Source organism: Octopus sinensis, linkage group LG5 (genome assembly GCF_006345805.1).
Source record: "Octopus sinensis linkage group LG5, ASM634580v1, whole genome shotgun sequence".
Taxonomy (NCBI): domain Eukaryota; kingdom Metazoa; phylum Mollusca; class Cephalopoda; order Octopoda; family Octopodidae; genus Octopus; species Octopus sinensis.
Genome location: NC_043001.1, coordinates 19,585,723 through 19,603,984, shown reverse-complemented (window position 1 = coordinate 19,603,984; position 18,262 = coordinate 19,585,723). Strand labels below are relative to the sequence as shown.

General features: G+C 34.5%; 1 protein-coding gene across 1 annotated transcript; it reads left to right on the top strand.

The window, feature by feature from the left end:
- The first annotated feature begins 446 nt into the window (after positions 1-446).
- On the top strand, positions 447-12,756 carry LOC115211918. Its single transcript, XM_029780667.2, has 4 exons — positions 447-752; positions 5,516-5,677; positions 8,322-8,372; positions 12,148-12,756. Exons 1-4 carry the CDS (start codon positions 707-709, stop codon positions 12,303-12,305), a joined length of 417 nt encoding a protein of 138 aa, XP_029636527.1. The 5' UTR covers positions 447-706; the 3' UTR covers positions 12,306-12,756.
- The last annotated feature ends 5,506 nt before the right edge of the window (positions 12,757-18,262 follow it).

Genomic DNA, 18,262 nt, shown 5'->3' with positions numbered 1-18,262 from the left:
ACAAAATTCCGTCTCAAATCCTGTAATGGTAAACTTAGCCTTTTATATAATTCGGCAGTCAATACGATAAGTACAAATCAAATATTGAAGTCTACCTAATCGTGTGTAGTTATATATATATATGTTAGAAATCATTATTATGATATTAGTAAACACCCGGTGCTAATAAATGAAGTATTGACACCCTTTCTAGACGTTTCCGTTAAATAGTAAAACGATGTGTCATTCTTTTAAAATGTTTTTATACAACAAAACATGAAAAATAATTAACGGAATCATATTTATTATATAAACTTAAAAAGTATTCGTCGTAAATAAAGTAAGAATTAGACACCAATATCAAAGTAGTTTGTGATTAACCGAATGACACACTAATTCCCGAACAAAAAAAAAAAAAATTAATCAACAGGTGACTGTCCACCTGAATGAGACTCCTCCGCGCATGCGTATAATTCACGATATCTGCTGTGACAAAAAAACTATTTCAAAACGTGATTTATAATTTTGAAGCATAATTTCTTTGATAATATCATATTAAATAATTTTAAGTAAATATTTACGTTTTAAAAACTATTTCGAAAACTTATCATCTAAATTAAATATTGTCATCACCTTGTTACCTGGTGTACGTCAAGTCGGTGAGGTGGGGTCTCAGTAGCCAGGTACTCCAACTACGCACTGCCATATTTTGCACGGACCTTATGATATGAATTGCCTTTTGCTTTTAACTTTGTTGGCAATTATACCGCCAGGTAGGTTGTTTATATCATTTTTCTACCTTAATAACTAATCCAATTTTCAATCGATGAATATTTTCAGTTTAATAAAATTCAAAAATTATGTGAATTATTTCCCAAATGTTCATTTCCTCTTCGGTAAATTCGTTAATTAAACTTGCATTTTCTTAATTTCTGATCTTGTAATTTAAAATACCGATATATATTTCTCTTTATATATTTCTTTAGTATTAATATTATTTTTATCACCTGCGACACTTATAATTTGCTTATTTCCCGGTTTTGTTGAACTGTTACATTGGATTACAATATTTTGTTTAGGCCTATATTACTTTCCAAATAACTTAACCTAGGAAGCAAACCAAAATCTGGCAAGACTCTCCAGATGTTGTCTTTGTGGAGTTCAGACGATCTACAAAATCTTGTTTAAATCTTAATCATGTAACAATATGTTTTGTTAATTAAAATATTATTTTGCCTTTGTGTCAATTTTCTTAGTATCGAAGTCAACAAATCCCTAGATTATCGAAGTTTTCAATAAAAGTGTTCGTCGTTAAATATATTACCACTCATTAATGAAAATAGCATTTGTTAGTTTATAAGATATAAATAAACATTTAAGTAATTATCCAAGATTAGTGTATTGTCTGCGTAATACATGTTATGTTGTGATAGTCCATACTCAAAATGATTAACTTCTATCTCCATATCATGACGTTTTTATTCGATTGCAAAGTCTGTTTTATATCGACATTTAAAATCAAATTAAGTAATAATTGCTCGAGTAGTTTAAAAAAAAAAAGGCGATCTTTCGTCTCTAGTAGACCTTTCCGTCGATTTCCGTAAAAAATTTTTTTTTTTTACATATGGGCTTGCGGGAACTTTTGAAGTAATATACATACATATACACATACACCGAGTAAAAAATTTCAGTTATCTCTCTCTTTCACACATTACTCTCTCTGTCTCTTCACACACACTAACAGAAGCACTTCACTTACACAACATACTGTCTGTCTCCCACACCCCATCAAACACACACACACACACACACACACACGCACGCACACACATGTCCATCAATGCTTCCCATGCACGGTAACTTCAAAAGAACTTCCCTCCTCATACAATCGCTTTCTCTTAGTCTCTTTCGCTCTCATTACTTCAAAAGTTCCCGCAAGCCCATATTTAAAAAAAAAAAAAAAATTTTACGGAAATCGACGGAAAGGTCTACTAGAGACGAAAGATTGCCAAAAAAAAAATTATTTCTGAATTCCGTGAATAGCAAAGAAAAATCGTTCAAATTTCTTCACGTAAGTCTCTTCGATTATATATTTGTCATTTATTGTTAATGGATGACAGGTTATAAATGTCTTATTGCTTCTTGCTTTTATGAAAGCGATCTCCTTGAAAACATTGTTTTAATCACTAGCAATAAAGAATGTCCCTTCTGTTGATAATACTTCCCTTGTTTAGCCAGATCCCCTTAGTTCAATTGAATTTCATCTCCTAACACACATGAGCCATCGTGAAAACCTTGACGTTGTTACTTATAAGAAATGGAAAGAAATTCTTCAAACCACACCCTGCTGCCTTTAAACATCGAATGACACTGAAGTTACTCTTTGATGCATTATACCTTGAAATAAAAACGAGATGGTCACAACTGGAACGCCTTTGATCATAGGTTTGCTAAATGAAGAAGCAGATTTAAGGCTACACAACAACAAATACAATTCTCACCTGCGACTCATTGGACCTCTGCGCTGTCCACTTGTCCTGCTAGAAATAATAACCATATCTTTCTCAAACCTGTTCCATCTTAAAGCGTGGGCGAACTGGTCAGTTCCCTGGGGTCACTGAGGGCCCAATGATGCTGTTGCTGTGCATTTAGGGATGCCAGTGTAGTACATTGTCCAGGTGGTGGGGCTATAAATGTTGTTAAGGCAGTCCTACCTCAAACCATGTCTAATATTCTTGGAAAAGCAGTATCAATAGGATAACCTGATTGTGGATACACTGTATGTATGAAAAAGAAAAGATGATGTATCGTTTTGGTTTGAACGGCAGTTTTTAAAAATAATTTCCACGTAACTAAACACTTTTAAACTTATATATACATATATATATATATATATATATATATGTGTGTGTGTGTGTGTTTGTATGTCAGTGTTTGCCCCCCTAACATCACTTGACAACCGATGCTGGTGTGTTTACGTCCCCGTAACTTAGCGGTTCGGCAAAAGTGACCGATAGAATAAGTACTAGGCTTACAAAGAATAAGTCCTGGCCGCAGTCAACTAAATGGCTGAAACAAGTAAGAGTCTGTGTAGTAATATCAAATAAAAACTGATACAAGATAGAGGGGAAACTCTTTAGTCACAGAAAAAGTATCTAGGTTAGGAGAGTAGTTAACTTCAAATAAAATCTGTTACAAAGTAGAAGTGGGATGCTTTAGTCTTGTTGCAAATAACCTCTGTAGTATTGGGCTCATGATAAAATGCATGAAATTTATGCTGTAAAATGGTTAATGATAGATGGGACATCAAGCCATGGAAACCATGTCAAAGCATGACATATACAGCAACAGTGATTGACAGATTTCTCTGGTGGTGTTTGTCTGATAGTGAGGATCTATAACCAAGTGGTGGTGTGTCACTGATATTTGACTGATCCATGTCATGATAGAAAGCAGTTCTAAAATAGTAATGATGATGAATTCAGGCAAGAGACACAGGCAGAGTTCATATATTTGGGACACAAAACTCTGCTTGCGAAGACCTGTTGAGGCAAGTGAAATCGAAATCAATAAAAAATCAATGGAAATTGTAGTTGTGATACCAGTGCCGGTGGTACGTAAAAGAACCATCCGAATGTGGCTGTTGCCAGCGCTGCCTTGACTGGCCTCCGTACTGGTGAGACATAAAATGCACCAACCGATCGGGCCGTTGCCAGCCTTGCCTAGCACCTGTGCCGGTGGCACATAAAAAGCACCCACTACACTCACAGAAGGGTTGGCGTTAGGAAGGGCATCCAGCTGTAGAAACACCGCCAGATCAGACTGGAGCCTGGTGCAGCCTTCTGGCTTCCCAGACCCTGGTCGAACTGTCCAACCCATGCTAGCATGGAGAATGGACATTAAACGATGATGATGATGGTGCTGATGTAAAAGTGAATTACAAATAATTGAGAGTCACAACAAAATGGCACCGAATAATTTCCACTTGTATCTAACAGACAACTCTCTCTCAAATCACGCTCTTCTGTTTTCAAAAAATGTAAGGATATAATTTGGATAAAGTACTCTAACATCAGCTACATCTAAAAAAAAAAAAATTTTCATGGTTGCAGTGTCATTGATCATTGGTCTGTTTGACCAGAGCTGACCTGGTGTTAAACAACAATAATGATTCTGTTTCCAAATAGAGAGGAACCAGTTGAGATTTACTTTAGTTGTAACAGTTACAGTATTTGTAATATTTTTCTAGAATTCTCTCTTCAACATCATTGAACATTGTCTTTCCATGCTAGCATGGGTTGGATGATTTGACATGAACTGATTAACCAGAGGACTACAATGAGCGCCATTGTCTGCTTTGGTATGGTTTCTACAGCTGGATGCTCTTCCTAACCACTTTATAGAGTGTACTGGGAGCATTTTCATGGCACTAGTGAGGTCACCGAGTATTTGCAGATGCATATGGATGCTGAGAGCTCCATGAAGAACTGCTGATCCCTTAAAGTAGATGGAACTCTTGGAAAAGGGAGACCCAGGAAGACATGGGACAAGGCACTGAAGGCAACCTCAGGACACTGAGTCTTTCAGATGAGATGATAAAGGGCCAAGATGTCAGGCACATTGCTGTACTCAAGAAGACCCCTCCTCCATAGCAGCAATATTAAGGCTACTCCTCCTCGCTGCCCCTGCTAAAGGGGATTGTCCTGTGAGAGTCTTGTGCCAGTGCCACGTTAAAGTGCCCATACCAGCACCATGTTAAAAGCACCCAGCACACACTATAAAGTGGTTGGCCTTAGGAAGGGCATCTAGATGTAGAAATCAAGGCAAACCAGACTGAAACCTGGTACAGCATGTCAGCTCTGGTCAAACCGTCCAACACATGCCAGCAAGGAAAACAGATGTTAGAGGATGATGATGTTGATAATGAAGTGAAAGTATGCTAGAGGAACAATAATTAAACTTTACTGTAAATCATGTTATCTATGCTAATGTTTTTGATTAACTCTTTTGTTACCAGCCCAGCTGAAACCACCTCTGGCTCTGTAGTACAAATATCTTGTTTTCATAAGTTTTGAATTAAAATCTTCCACCAAACCTTAGTCACAATTTATGTTCCTAACACTAGCTTAATGATAATTAGGTTATTTTACTAAATTCTTTGTTATACTTAAAGTAATTAAAAGAAACACAGAGCATCTCAAAATAAATACAGTAATGAAAGGGTTAAGATATAAGAATGCAAATTTTCTTAAAAAATTACAGTATTTAAAGAATGATATAACTCAAGGATTGTTGAAATTTCACTTTGGATATCTATTCAAGAATTGCCATCATTCTTTTCTCTCAAACCAGTATCGTATTAAAATATTTCATGAAGAGAGAAATAAAAAAAAAAACCAATAAAATATGAGGGAAATATCTAAAAAAACAAAAAGCAAGACAAAAAACGCTTATTGTTCTCTGTTCATAGAAATTGTAATTTTGTATTGAATCATTGATGCTAATGTGCTTTTTATTTAATTTGCTTTCGTTTTAGGTATTGCCATACAGTGTTACCAATGTGACAGCAATGAAGATATTTCTTGTCCATCATCGGAGGCATTTGATACTAAAGTTAATGGTTTAATTGATTGTAATAGCTTCGAAGCAAATGTACCTGGGCAGTTTTGCATGAAAAGGTACCAGCAAAGCCCTGGATGTAAGTAAAATGAATACACAAGTATTTAAAGATGAATTTTACATGCTGAGGTTGCCTCTATGAGGTCACTTGACTTGCTAGAAATAGCAATTAAATACCCTTGAATTTAACATTTTACTGTCTTGGAAATAAAATAAATAAAAAGGAATGGTTACAGCTGAAATATTTTCATGATATTTCTACTTAATCAGAGTTGACCTGGGCTTAAAAACTTCAAATATAATTATTAACCATAGGTGCAGGCTGTGTTAAGATGCTTGCTTCTCAACCATGTGGTTTTGGGTTCAATCTCACTGTATGACACTGAACAAGTGTCTTCTTCTATTTGGTAGATGGAAGCCATATGGAATTCCATCATGCATCCACACACACACATGAAAATAGTGTATCTTATGTGTACAGTTTGACATTTTATCTCTGTAATAGAATGCATTAGTGCTTTCTTGACCCATTGTGGTTAAGCATTCAACTGCACTTGGAACATTCAGTGCTGTATTTCTGAAAAATCACACACACACACACACACATACATATATGTGTGTGTGTGTGTGTGTATGTATGTGTCTGAATATATGTATGTGTGTATGTCTTTGTGTCACTGTTTGTCCCTGCATATCATTTGAAAAGTGTTGTGGTTATTTTTATAACCTTGTAACCTTATGGTTCGGCAAAAGAGGCTGATAGAATACGTGGTCTGATCAATAAGTATTCGGACTGTTGCCATAGTAATGCAGCTAAATCATGCAGAGTGAAGCAGCTAGGCACAGATTGACCTTGAACTCTGCTGTCCATGTGCACTAAGTTTTAATGTTCTAGCTCACTTCTGCTGTTTACAACAGTGCTTGGTAGGAAGGTGTGTAGCATGTGATTGTTGCATTGACCATGAATCTGCATCAACTTTTGCCAAAAGCTTGGCGATGCCAGCTCAGGGGCCAATGCAAAGTTGCAGGAAGTGTATGGAGAGGAGTGTATGAGCCAAAAAAATGTCAAGAGTGATAAACGTTCTGGGAGACCTGCAACCAACAGAACTGAGAAAAACATCACAGATGTGCATGCAGCTGTAAGGGAAAATTGTTGAATCCCCATCCGTGAGTTATCAGAGGATGTGCAGATTAGTTATGGTTCAATTCAGTCTATTATCACTGAAGTTTTGGGTATGAGATGTGTGTCTGCCAAGTTTGTGCCAAAACTGCTTTCGGCCGACAATGCACCTGCCCATTTAGTGCAGCTAGTAATTGAGCAGACCTAAATGCACAAAACTGGTAAATGACTATTTTCCATGTTTCTAGATAAACTATATTACCATCTAACTGGGGATCATACTGCGCATTGTGACATACAGTGTTTAATTCATTTATTGTATGTATTACAGTATTACCATCTACCTAATCTTCTTTTCTGGCACATTGGTTATAACGCACCTGAAAAGAGGGCTAACTGGTGATAGCTTGAGGCTAGCTGGATGTTAAAAATCATCATCATCATTTAGTGTTTGCCTTCCATACTGGCATGGGTTAGACGGTTTGACTGGAACTGGTAAGCTGGAGAATCTGTAGCAGGTTCCAGTCTGATTTGGTTTGGTTTCTACAGCTGGATACCCTTCCTAATGCCAACTATTCCAAGAGTGAAGTGGTTGCCTTCTACATGTCACTGACATGGGTACCTTTCATGTGTCACCAGCATGGATACCTTTTATATATCACTGGTGCATGTTCCTGTTTACATGTCACCAGCAAGGGTGCCTGTTATGTGTCACTGGCACTGACCATAACTATGATATCACTTGGCTTGATGAGTCTTCTCAAGCACAGCAAACCACCAAGGTTTCAATCACTTGTTTTTACCTCCATAAGACTCAATGAATTGAAGATCATGCTTCACCACTTCATCTAATGTCTTCCTGAGTCTACCTCTTCCACAGGTTCCCTCCACAATTAAAGATAAATTCAGTAATAGCTACTATTTAAATTACTTAATGTTATCAGTTGTAGATGCACTGGCCTGACTCTCCATCATTTACGATCAACTAAATAACCTGCTCATGAAATGATCATGCAAGTGGCTGACCACTTCACAGACACATGTATCCTTAACATAGTTCTCAGGGAGATTCAGCATGACAAGAATGGTCCTTTGAAGTACAGGTACAACTCATTTTTGCCAGCTGAGTAGAGTGGAGCAATGAGTGATAAAGTGTCTTGCTCAAGGACACAAAATGCTGTCAGGAATCAAACCTTGTGATTGTAGGCTGAACACGCTAGACATTAATAATAATAATGAAATTATTGTATACAGTGCTCAGGTGCACCACAACTTGTCAAAAGTGCGTATAAAGCATATGCAGTAATGTACAAATGTCTGGAAAGTGAACAGTGTATGAGTCAGATACATGCTTGCGTGTATATGGAGGGAAGAAAGTCAGGTGTAGTGTTGGTGAATCTCAGGAAGCATGGAAGTTTTGAAGGATGCAGTGCTCCAACAACTAACAACTGATGCCGGCAGTTTGTTCCATACTTCAGCCATGTCCCTTTCTGTTTTATGCTCTATCTTCATGCAATAAAGATTCTTTTCAGTTTTTAGACAGTGATTTCAAAATATTTCTCATCTGACACATTTTAAACTAAGAACCTCTTTCTCTCTCAAGGGAATGGCTGGATCAAGATAACTCGCAGGTGTGCCAGCAGAACATCTTCTGGTAAGTTATTTCCTACATTACCATTTTATTAATCTATATTATCTCTGAATTAAAGGGGTGAATTTTGTATTTCTTTCAAAAAGTCTAGAATGCCTATTTCTTCACTACCCACAAGGGGCTAAACACAGAGAGAACAAACAAGGACAGACATACGGATTAAGTCAATTATATCGACCCTAGTGCGTAACTGGTACTTATTTAATCGACCCTGAAAGGATGAAAGGCAAAGTTGACCTCGGCGGAATTTGAACTCAGAACGTAGCGGCAGACGAAATATGGCTATGCATCTTGCCTGATGTGCTAACGATTCTACCAGCTCGCCACCTTGGAATGTCTAGAATGCCGATTAATGATTCTCGAACCTTCAGATATGGTGCTCTTATGGGAAGAAAATGACAATATTTAAAGCTTGAATGAACTGCAAGAAGTTTTTACATTTGATCAATATTATTGCATGTGTGCAAAGCAGCGAGCTGGCAGAATTGTTTGCATGCCAAGCGAAATGTTTTGCAGTATTTTGTGTGCTGCTACGTTTTGAGTTCAAATTCTGCTGAAGTCGACTTTGCTTTTTATCCTTTCGGGGGTCAATTAAATAAGTATCAGTTACAAACTGGGGTCGATGTAATCGACTTAATCCCCTCTCACAAGCTGCCCTTGTAGCAAAAATTTGAAATCATTAATCCATCCATCCATACATACATACATATATTTGTTCATTCATTCATTCGTTAGTGTGTCTATGTTAAAAAACTTTTTTTTTAGATCTGGAAAATCTTGATTTGATTTCTAAATATTGGTAATTTAGGTATTATAGGGTTAAAACATCCAATTAGTCCTTTTTATATCAACTTATCTGAAACTGCCTTTGTTTTCATGATATGAAATCTGCTGTTTTAAAATCTCTACATTTAACCCATTAACTGCCAATTTTTTTTATTCATATTTTCTGGTTTTGCTAGGTGTCTTAGAAGTTAAAATAATATATAGTATTTAAATTTTCTTCATATGTGAATTATTTTGGAAATTATAAATTTTTCAAAAAGTCCAAATGGAGATTACTGAAAAATAGCATATTTATCCTTTTCTATTCAATTGCAATAATAAACATTTATAGTTTTTCTGAAACTATAATATCAAATGCAAATGTGTATGAAATATCAATGAATGATATTGATGGGAGAGGCAAAAAAAAAAAACGTTTTCAAAACAGTCAATATTTTTGTTGTTCAAAAATTGCAGTTTATGACATGAAATGTCCTCTAGAATTAGCCAGAGCTAATAATGACAAACTTTAACTACTAAATATTGTTAAACACACCTCTGCAAATTCAATGTACATAAGCAATTCACTTTAAATACAATGAACAACCAGCAGTGAGACTGTTTTTAACAGATCCTCAAATGGGGCCCATGGCAGGCAATAGGTTAAATTAAAGCTATCCATTATAATTTTAAAAACAAAAGTTCTATATGCTGTACATGAGCTGAATAATGGAAAAAGTTAGCTAGGTAATGTTATAAATTATTGAAATTTTAAATCAATAGAATACATTAAGTTAGCATCTGCCACACATGAAAGCTATCTTCTGTTGATGTTGTTGCACCTCTTGTGTGTCCGTAGCTTACACTGGGTACATCTTATGGAGTTTCTACCTACACCTTTTCTACAGATTGAGCAGTACATCTAATATCTATAAGTAACCAATATAGTGATTATTCAAAGATGGTAGTGATACTTTGAATGGGGTGATAGTTTACTGTAGTTCCACATACACTTTAAACTTCATTTTCAGTCAGCAGTAGGAAAAATTTACTAGCTACTAATTAGAAACAATTTGAGAGTTTTTAAATATAATGTACAGTCTATCTTGAACCACTGTTTTTTCTATATTGAAGTATATAGCAGTCCTTGAGTTTTTGATGTATTCATCAATTACCAGGCAGTGATTATATATAGGTACTTATTGCAATTCATTCCTGGTTAGTTGATATTGGTACATTACTACAATTGGCTAACGGTCATAAATTATTGGGTGGATACAGTCACTAAATCAATACCACTACTTCACTGATACTGTTAACCTTGTTTTAAAGTCAAACAAATGTGTAAATAAAATATCACTGAAACACCATCCTAAGATCGATTTAGTCTATCAAAACTCTGCTTGCGAAGACCTGTTGAGGCAAGTGAAATCGAAATCAAAATCAAAGTGAAATTCGATGACGGGCATGAGCACCGTACGAGCGTGATCGTTGACAGAGTGGCACATAAAAGGCACCATTCGAGTGTGATCGTTGCCAGCCTCACCTTACTGGTACTTGTGCCCTGTTCTAGTAGGGTGCTAAGAGCACCATCCGAGCATGATCGTTGCCAAAGCAGCTAACTGGCTTCCGTACCCGTGGCACATAAAAGGGCACCATTTGAGTGGGATTGTTACCACCATCGCCTTACTGGCACCTGTGCCGTTGGCATGTGTAAAAAAATTCGAACGAGGTCGTTGCCAGTACCACCTGACTGGCTCCCGTGCCGGTGGCATCTAAAAGCACCCACTACACTCTCGGAGTGGTTGGCATTAGGAAGGGCATCCAGCTGTAGAAACTCTGCCAGATCAAGATTGAAGCCTGGTGCAGCCATCTGGTTCGCCGGCCCACAGTCAAACCGTCCAACCCATGCTAGCATGGAAAGCGGACGTTAAACGACGATGATGATGATGATGATGATGAAGACCTTTAAATGTGTCACCTGCTTTTCTTCTCAGGCACATCATTTCTCTGTTGAGCTTTCTAGAAAATTCTTTCCTCAGTTTTCTTAAATGTCCACTGCTCTAGCAATTCTATTAATCTTGATATGACTAAAGTTAATTAAGTAAAACTATCACAATCGATATGTTACTCCTCTGTTCATTAAAATAAAATCTTCAAATCAACATGGAAATGAAAAAAAACCAAACTAAATATCTTCCATATCCATTATTCTTATAATTAATATATGATTAGCATCAAATTGCTAAAGATGTTTATCAAATAAAGGAAAACTAAGATTAACGATTTCAAGATTAATTGTAATGGAAGAAAGAAATCAAAACAAAGACAACCAGATTAAGTGTCTGAAAATGTTGTTCAGGACCCATGCCCACCCTGACTGAACAAACCTATGGACTTAGGACCTGTCTGACTTTTATTCAGAGTATTACATAATTGTTGAGAGAAACTTTGAAAACATCATTTTGAGTTAAATTTCTCTGTAGCTGTCCCCACTTCTCTCTCCAAATAAAGTATAAAATTTAATATGGTATTTAAGGATATATTTAATAAACAGTCGCCATGATAGATCTTTAGCCACTACACACATTTTTTTCTCTCCTTGTTTTCTCTGTGTCCCTTTCTGTAGAAGAGCGTAGGCTTGAAACGTAAAAGACTTTTTCTATTCCTGAGCATTATGCTAATACATCTCTTTATTTTGTACACCACCTGTCTTCGTCTTGTTTGTTTCGTAAACTCTCCCTATTTAATAAACACATTTATAAATGTAGACAGGGCATTTTTAGATTGATTGTTAATTATCTTATAATTAAATTTGTAAATACATTGAAAATGAAAGTACACTTTTATGCTAGAGATACAGTTTTCACCCTCATTGTATCAGAATTATTAATTTTTTTTTTGTAAATGTTTTTGTAAATACTTTCAATAAATGTATTTAAAAATTTTCTTTTTTAAAAATCTGTAAATTCAAGAATTGATTTAAAAGCCTTTTTTCTCTTATTTCATTTAGGTGTCGCTTGGGGTTGCCAGTGGGTTTGGGATGAAGCTGGTGTGTTCACAGAGACGTGTTATTGCGACCAGGATGGCTGTAATACAGCTCCATCCAGTGCAGTAATCAACTACATGTTATTAGTATTAGCAGTGATGTTTGTGATTTTTAACATTTAGTTATCTATTGAATGAAGCTGTATCCTTCTTCAGTAGGGTGCTAACATATCCTTCCAAAACATATCCATAAAGTCACCAGAAATTGATTGTATTTTCATATATTCCATGAAGATTTTTTTATACAGTTCCCATGATGGGATTATATTTTCATAATTCCTTATCCATACTTGCATTTTATTTTCAATTTTATAAAATTTATAATTTTATTTTTTTCACATGTATTAAATATCATACGTTAGATTGTTGTGTAAATATATTGTAGCATAAAACATATACTATTTTGTAACTATTCAGATACAGTATGCTTTATTTGTAGCAGTTGCATTTTTTTTAGATTTTAATATGGTTTAATATAAGGCGGCAAGCTGGGAGAATCGTTATCTTTGAGCAAACTGCTTAGTATTTTGTCTGTCTTTACATTCTGAGTTTAAATTCCACCAAGGTTGACTTAGACTTTCATCTTTTTGGGGTTGATAAAACAAGTACCAGTTGGGCACTGGGGTTGATGTAACCGACTTACCCAACCCCTAGAAATCATTGGCTTTGTGCAAAAATTTGAAACCAATATCAAAATTTAATATGCTGCTTTCAAAACCTAAAATTCCATCTCTCTCTCTCTCTCTCTGTATATGTATATATATATATATATATATATATATATATATATATTGGTAAAAATGGTAAGATAACAAAAGAAAGAAAAAGACCTCAATATTATGTAAATAGAGGAAATTTATCTGTAAAATAATATGTGACAATTATTCGGTAGCCAAGATAAAATCTGAGTTTCGGATGCCAAGGTGGACATCCACACCACCATCTCTTCGGTTATCTGGCCGATGGTGTGGATTTTTACCTCGGAATCCGAAACTCAGAGTTTTATCTTGGCTACCGAATAATTCTAACATATTATTTTACAGATATATATATATATATATATATATATATATATATATATATATGTGTGTGTGTGTGTGTGTGTGTTGAGTGTGCATTAAGCATTAATTGTATTGCTTTACAAATTAGGTCTCTCAAAAAGTAAATTGACAAGCTTCTGTGACATTATTTAGGTTGTCGTGACCCATTCTTATTATTGCTGCCAAATGTCAAAACAAAAAACAAAAGCCTTTTTTATGTACTCTTAGATATCCATATACAACTGATTCTTCATTAAAACATCTCCTCTAGGTATGGTTGTGAAGTTAAGGTGACTGACCGGTGGCCATATGGTTATGAATTAAAATCTTTATGCTTTCTTCTATTGTAGAGCACACAGCTCTTGTCCCAGTCTGTATGGCTTACTACAGGTTCTATACTCATTTCGTAGTTTCCATGTCTTTACAATAAATTTCACAAACTTGAATGAATTATTTTGCTGTGGAACATGTCTAGTGTTTTGAGCAGAATCCTTCACCAGAGAATTTGCCATGAGGTGGAGGAGAACTCATTTGTTTTAGGCATAACCCTTCTGCCCAATATGACAAAATAGTTTGCTTCCCTCTGTAAACATTTTATATTTGATAGTTTCTGGTGTAGACTATCTCTAGTTTTCTTTGATTCTTCTCGTTCACAAAGATACGTAGAGGTTGTGATAATATTTTATATGGCTAGTATTTTTTAAAATTAATAACATCTTTTGATTAAAAATTTTTATTGCTCATTATCTTTCTTTCTCTGTCTCTCTTACACTATTGGTAGAGCTATGACTAAGTTTCCTAACAATGAATAAAATACTTCTTGCCATTGTTTGTTTTTTTCCATATATCAAGACAGTTTATTATTGCACTTGTCACAATGTTTCTAGTTTAAAGAAGACATGTTCCTTTTTACTTTATAAAGACTTACCTTAGCTTTTAGCATTAGATTCTTCTGCACTGCTCAGCACATGGGGCAGTAATCTTTCTCCACTGGGTTCAGTCAGCTGTTATTCTTGCACATCCCTTCTTACCAAATGAAAGCTATTCAGTGATACACTTATTTCATTTTCTTTAATTAATATCCACCTAAAGTAGTATGTAACCTGCTTTCTATGAAAATCTTACACAAACTTTGACCAAAAGTAAAATGTAAATATCTTTGATATAAATAAGGTTAAGCAGCAATGTTACAACTAAAACACTATTCTAGCCATTCAGTCAATAATATACAGATATTTAATATAAATATAGTCTGATTTATAAAGTATTTCATATTTTCTTTCTAATGAAAAGTACTGATTGATTTTTTTTTCCTTTCTACCCAGTTAGTGCTCTACAATGCTTTTTACATATTCATTTTTGACTGATACTTGCCAACACTTAACACTATATCCTCTTTAATGTCAAAATATTATTTTCAGTGCATCATTACTTATTATTAAAAAAAAAATTTTTTTACATATAGCTATTTGTAAATTAAGGAAAAACTCAGCTGTGCTCGCTTGAGTGAGATAATTTTTGAAAACTTGGATGGATTTATATTGTATATAAGATAAAAATTAAAAATATATTTTGAAACTACAGTGTTTCATTTTGGTCTAACACTGAAAGTTAATTGCAATGCTGAATCTCTTGTATATTTTAGAGATCTTATTATCTTTAACTGATGACTCCACAATTAATTTCTGTACAGTTATTGATAATTTCTTGTTAATTGCCAGTTTTTGTTTCCATTTTCTTTTTTTTTTTTTCTTACTTATTTTTGGCAGTTTTCTATCTATACATCAACTCTACTGGTTCAAACTTTAAACAAACCCGGCTTTTTTAAAAAAAAATTTATTACTTTTCTGCTCTGCCATCAAGCTATTAGATTTTGAATTCGAGTCAATGTGTGGGCCTCTTTACGGTATTTTGACCTACTAGAAATAACAGCCAAATTATCTCCAATTGCAAACCACCATCTTAAAAATGACAAACAAAACAAAAAAAAGGAAAGGGCATAATGGATGATGTTGTCATCTATCTATCTATCTATCTGTCTGTCTATCTGTCTGTCTGTCTGTCTGTCTGTCTGTCTGTCTGTCTGTCTGTCTGTCTGTCTGCCTGCCTGCCTGCCTGCCTACCTACCTACCTACCTACCTACCTACCTACCTACCTACCTACCTTCCTTCCTTCCTTCCTTCCTTCCTTTCTTATCTATCCTTCCATCTGACAGCCTAAATAAATAAATAACTTCAGTAGGATGGCTTTGGCTAGAACATCCTTGACCACGGGCTATCATCTAGTATAATAGATTTAGGACTAGAGTTTTATTTATGAGTTAAAACATTAAATTTATTAAGTCAGAGACGAAGAATGAAGTTGTTCTGAATTGCGCTGTGAAAATACGAATTGCCATTGAGTTTGTTTCTAAGTCAATTGTTTATCTATATGCAATTTCAGGGTTTATCATACCAGGTTATCAATTGCTACCACAAAAAAAAAAAAAAGAAAAGTAGAGTTTACGGCTGTAATTAGCAGAAGCCCTGTAAACTCAACAGGTGTTTGAAAATGTCGCATGGTAACTGAAGAAAGCTGCAGAAAAACATTCCACGATAAACTTCGCTTGATGTTATGCTTTCATTTGTGCTTCAGACCAATGAATTATATCGGATAAGAGACTTTAATATCTTAAATATTAGAGACAGCGGAAGCATTGTCTATATCAACAGGCAATGTTATAATTCAACTTGACTTGATATAAAGATTACCTTCTAATAAAATACAAGGGCCGCAACTCAGCTGAAGAAATATTACCCGATTATTTCCCTTTAAATGGAAAACGAGTATTGGAGAAATAAACTCTCTCAATTTAGTTACATCTATTTTTGTCTCCATAGAAAGGGTTTATTTAATCTTTTAGACAGAGTACGCTATATTATATTATTTAGTTCTGTTTTCTATGCTTCTTTGTTCTGAATTCAAATCCTGCCAGAGTCCGCCTTGTCTGTCATAAATCAATATGATTAACCTCCCTCCCTTATAAATTTTGTGGCTTTCTGCCAAAAATGTAGAATTTGATATTTTCATTGTAAATATTTTATACGGAATGTTTCCAGATTTTTTTTTATCTATTTCAATATCAACTTATATATCTTATATACATATGTATTTTATTAAAAAAAAGTCGTGTATATGCACATACATACAAGCAGACACATTCAAATATTAGGGTTTGTAAACTTAATTCTTTTCTTGGGATTCTAGTTTCATGTCACTGCGATCCTTCTGAAAGATTGCAGTGACATAAACTTCAGTCTCAAGAAAAAAAATTCAGTTTATATATATATATATATATATATATTGGAGAAATGGCGCTAAGCAGTGTATAATCACAATTTAGGTTAGTTAAAATGTTTGTCACATATTTCAACTAACCTAAATTGTGAATATATATATATATATATATATATATATATATATATATCTGTGTGTGTGTGTGTATTTTGAAATTCATTTAGGTAACATTAGGGATATGCAAATAAAGCTCCTATTTCATTATGCCAGCTACCGTTTAATAATAATAATAAAAACATTGTGTACAGTGCTCAGGTGCACTACAACTCATCTAAAGTGTATGTATAATCAGGTGTAGTTTCGGCGGATTTTGGAAAGCATGAGGGCCTTAAAGGATGCAGTGTCATGGCAGTCAACATCTGACGCAGGCAGTTTGTTCCATGCTTCAGCAACTCTGAGCGTGAAAAAATGTTTCCGAAAGTCATGGGAGCTGTGTTGTTTTCTGACTTTGTAGGCATGTCCACGTGTGTTAGACACATGGAGATCAAAAAGGTGTTCAGTGTTGTTGTTGGTGAGGTGGTTGATAACTTTGTGGGTGTTTACCAAGTCCGTCGCCAGACGCCGGAGCTTCAGTGAATGATACTGACTAGATGTAAAAATCATCTGATCTGTGGAAATGTATGTAGCTATGTATTAAATATTTGTAAATTTCATCCTGGTATTATAATATATTTTTATGTATATCTGTGCATGTATGTGTACATATATATGTATATATATATTTATTTGATTTTGCTTAGTCACAGAGTTGTTAGAACTCAATATACTTTACAGTGTTTGTAAGGTTTGGCAGTGAGAAGGTGTGAATTATTAGAGATTCTCCTTTCCAGACTCTTATATAAACCTGAAAGTCAGTACAAAGCATAATATCAAGTAATAAATGAATGACAAAATAACATGACTGTTTTCATTAGCTTACAGGTTTTTTTGCTACTATAAGGAACTCTGCACCTAAAGCCGAGTGTCAGTGTAACATAATTTCCTCAGAGCTATTTGATTGCATATCTACAGTTCTTTTGTCATTCATTTATTATTAATTAATAATATATATGTACTTATATATATATAAGTTCAGTAAAAATTTAGATTCAGTTGAATATGGTACTTAACTAAATTCTATATTTTTATGCAACTGAAGATTGCTCTACATTTTAAAACTGATGTAATATTTGCATTGTTCAATTAAATGGAGTTGCATGAAACGATCGTACTGCATTACTTCTGGATATCCTTGTTGCTTATTTTGATTATATATATATATATGTATTTATATATATAATAAGCACACACGCACATCTACTTTATATCATAACCAGAGTTTCTATTCAACTAGTTGCAGTTTATTAAAACTATTTCATGACATATTGAAATATATTGTACAGGTCATACCATATTTTCCCTTTTCTATTTCCTATACCAGATAATTATTCTGTGTGTGTGTGTGTGTGTGCTGATTGTTATCAAACTGCTACTGGAGTTTAGATGAAAAATTGTTATATATCTTACCCAGTATTTGTTAAATTTGATTGTTATATACATTAATGACAACTAATTTGTCTTTCAAGAGGTTGTGCTATAATATTCATATTGCTCTATTTTTTATGCTTTTGTGTATTTTAGTAACTGTACCGACTCAGTGTCTTGTCACACTAGAAACAGTTACTGAACGAATGCTGTACCATTCAGTGCATTGGGATCCATTCT

Coding starts and splice junctions, on each gene's coding strand:
- LOC115211918 (XM_029780667.2), top strand. CDS start 707: ATGAATTGCCTTTTGCTTTTAACTTTGTTGGCAATTATACCGCCAG. Junction 753..5,515: donor GTTGGCAATTATACCGCCAG/GTAGGTTGTTTA, acceptor CTTTCGTTTTAG/GTATTGCCATACAGTGTTAC. Junction 5,678..8,321: donor GTACCAGCAAAGCCCTGGAT/GTAAGTAAAATG, acceptor TTCTCTCTCAAG/GGAATGGCTGGATCAAGATA.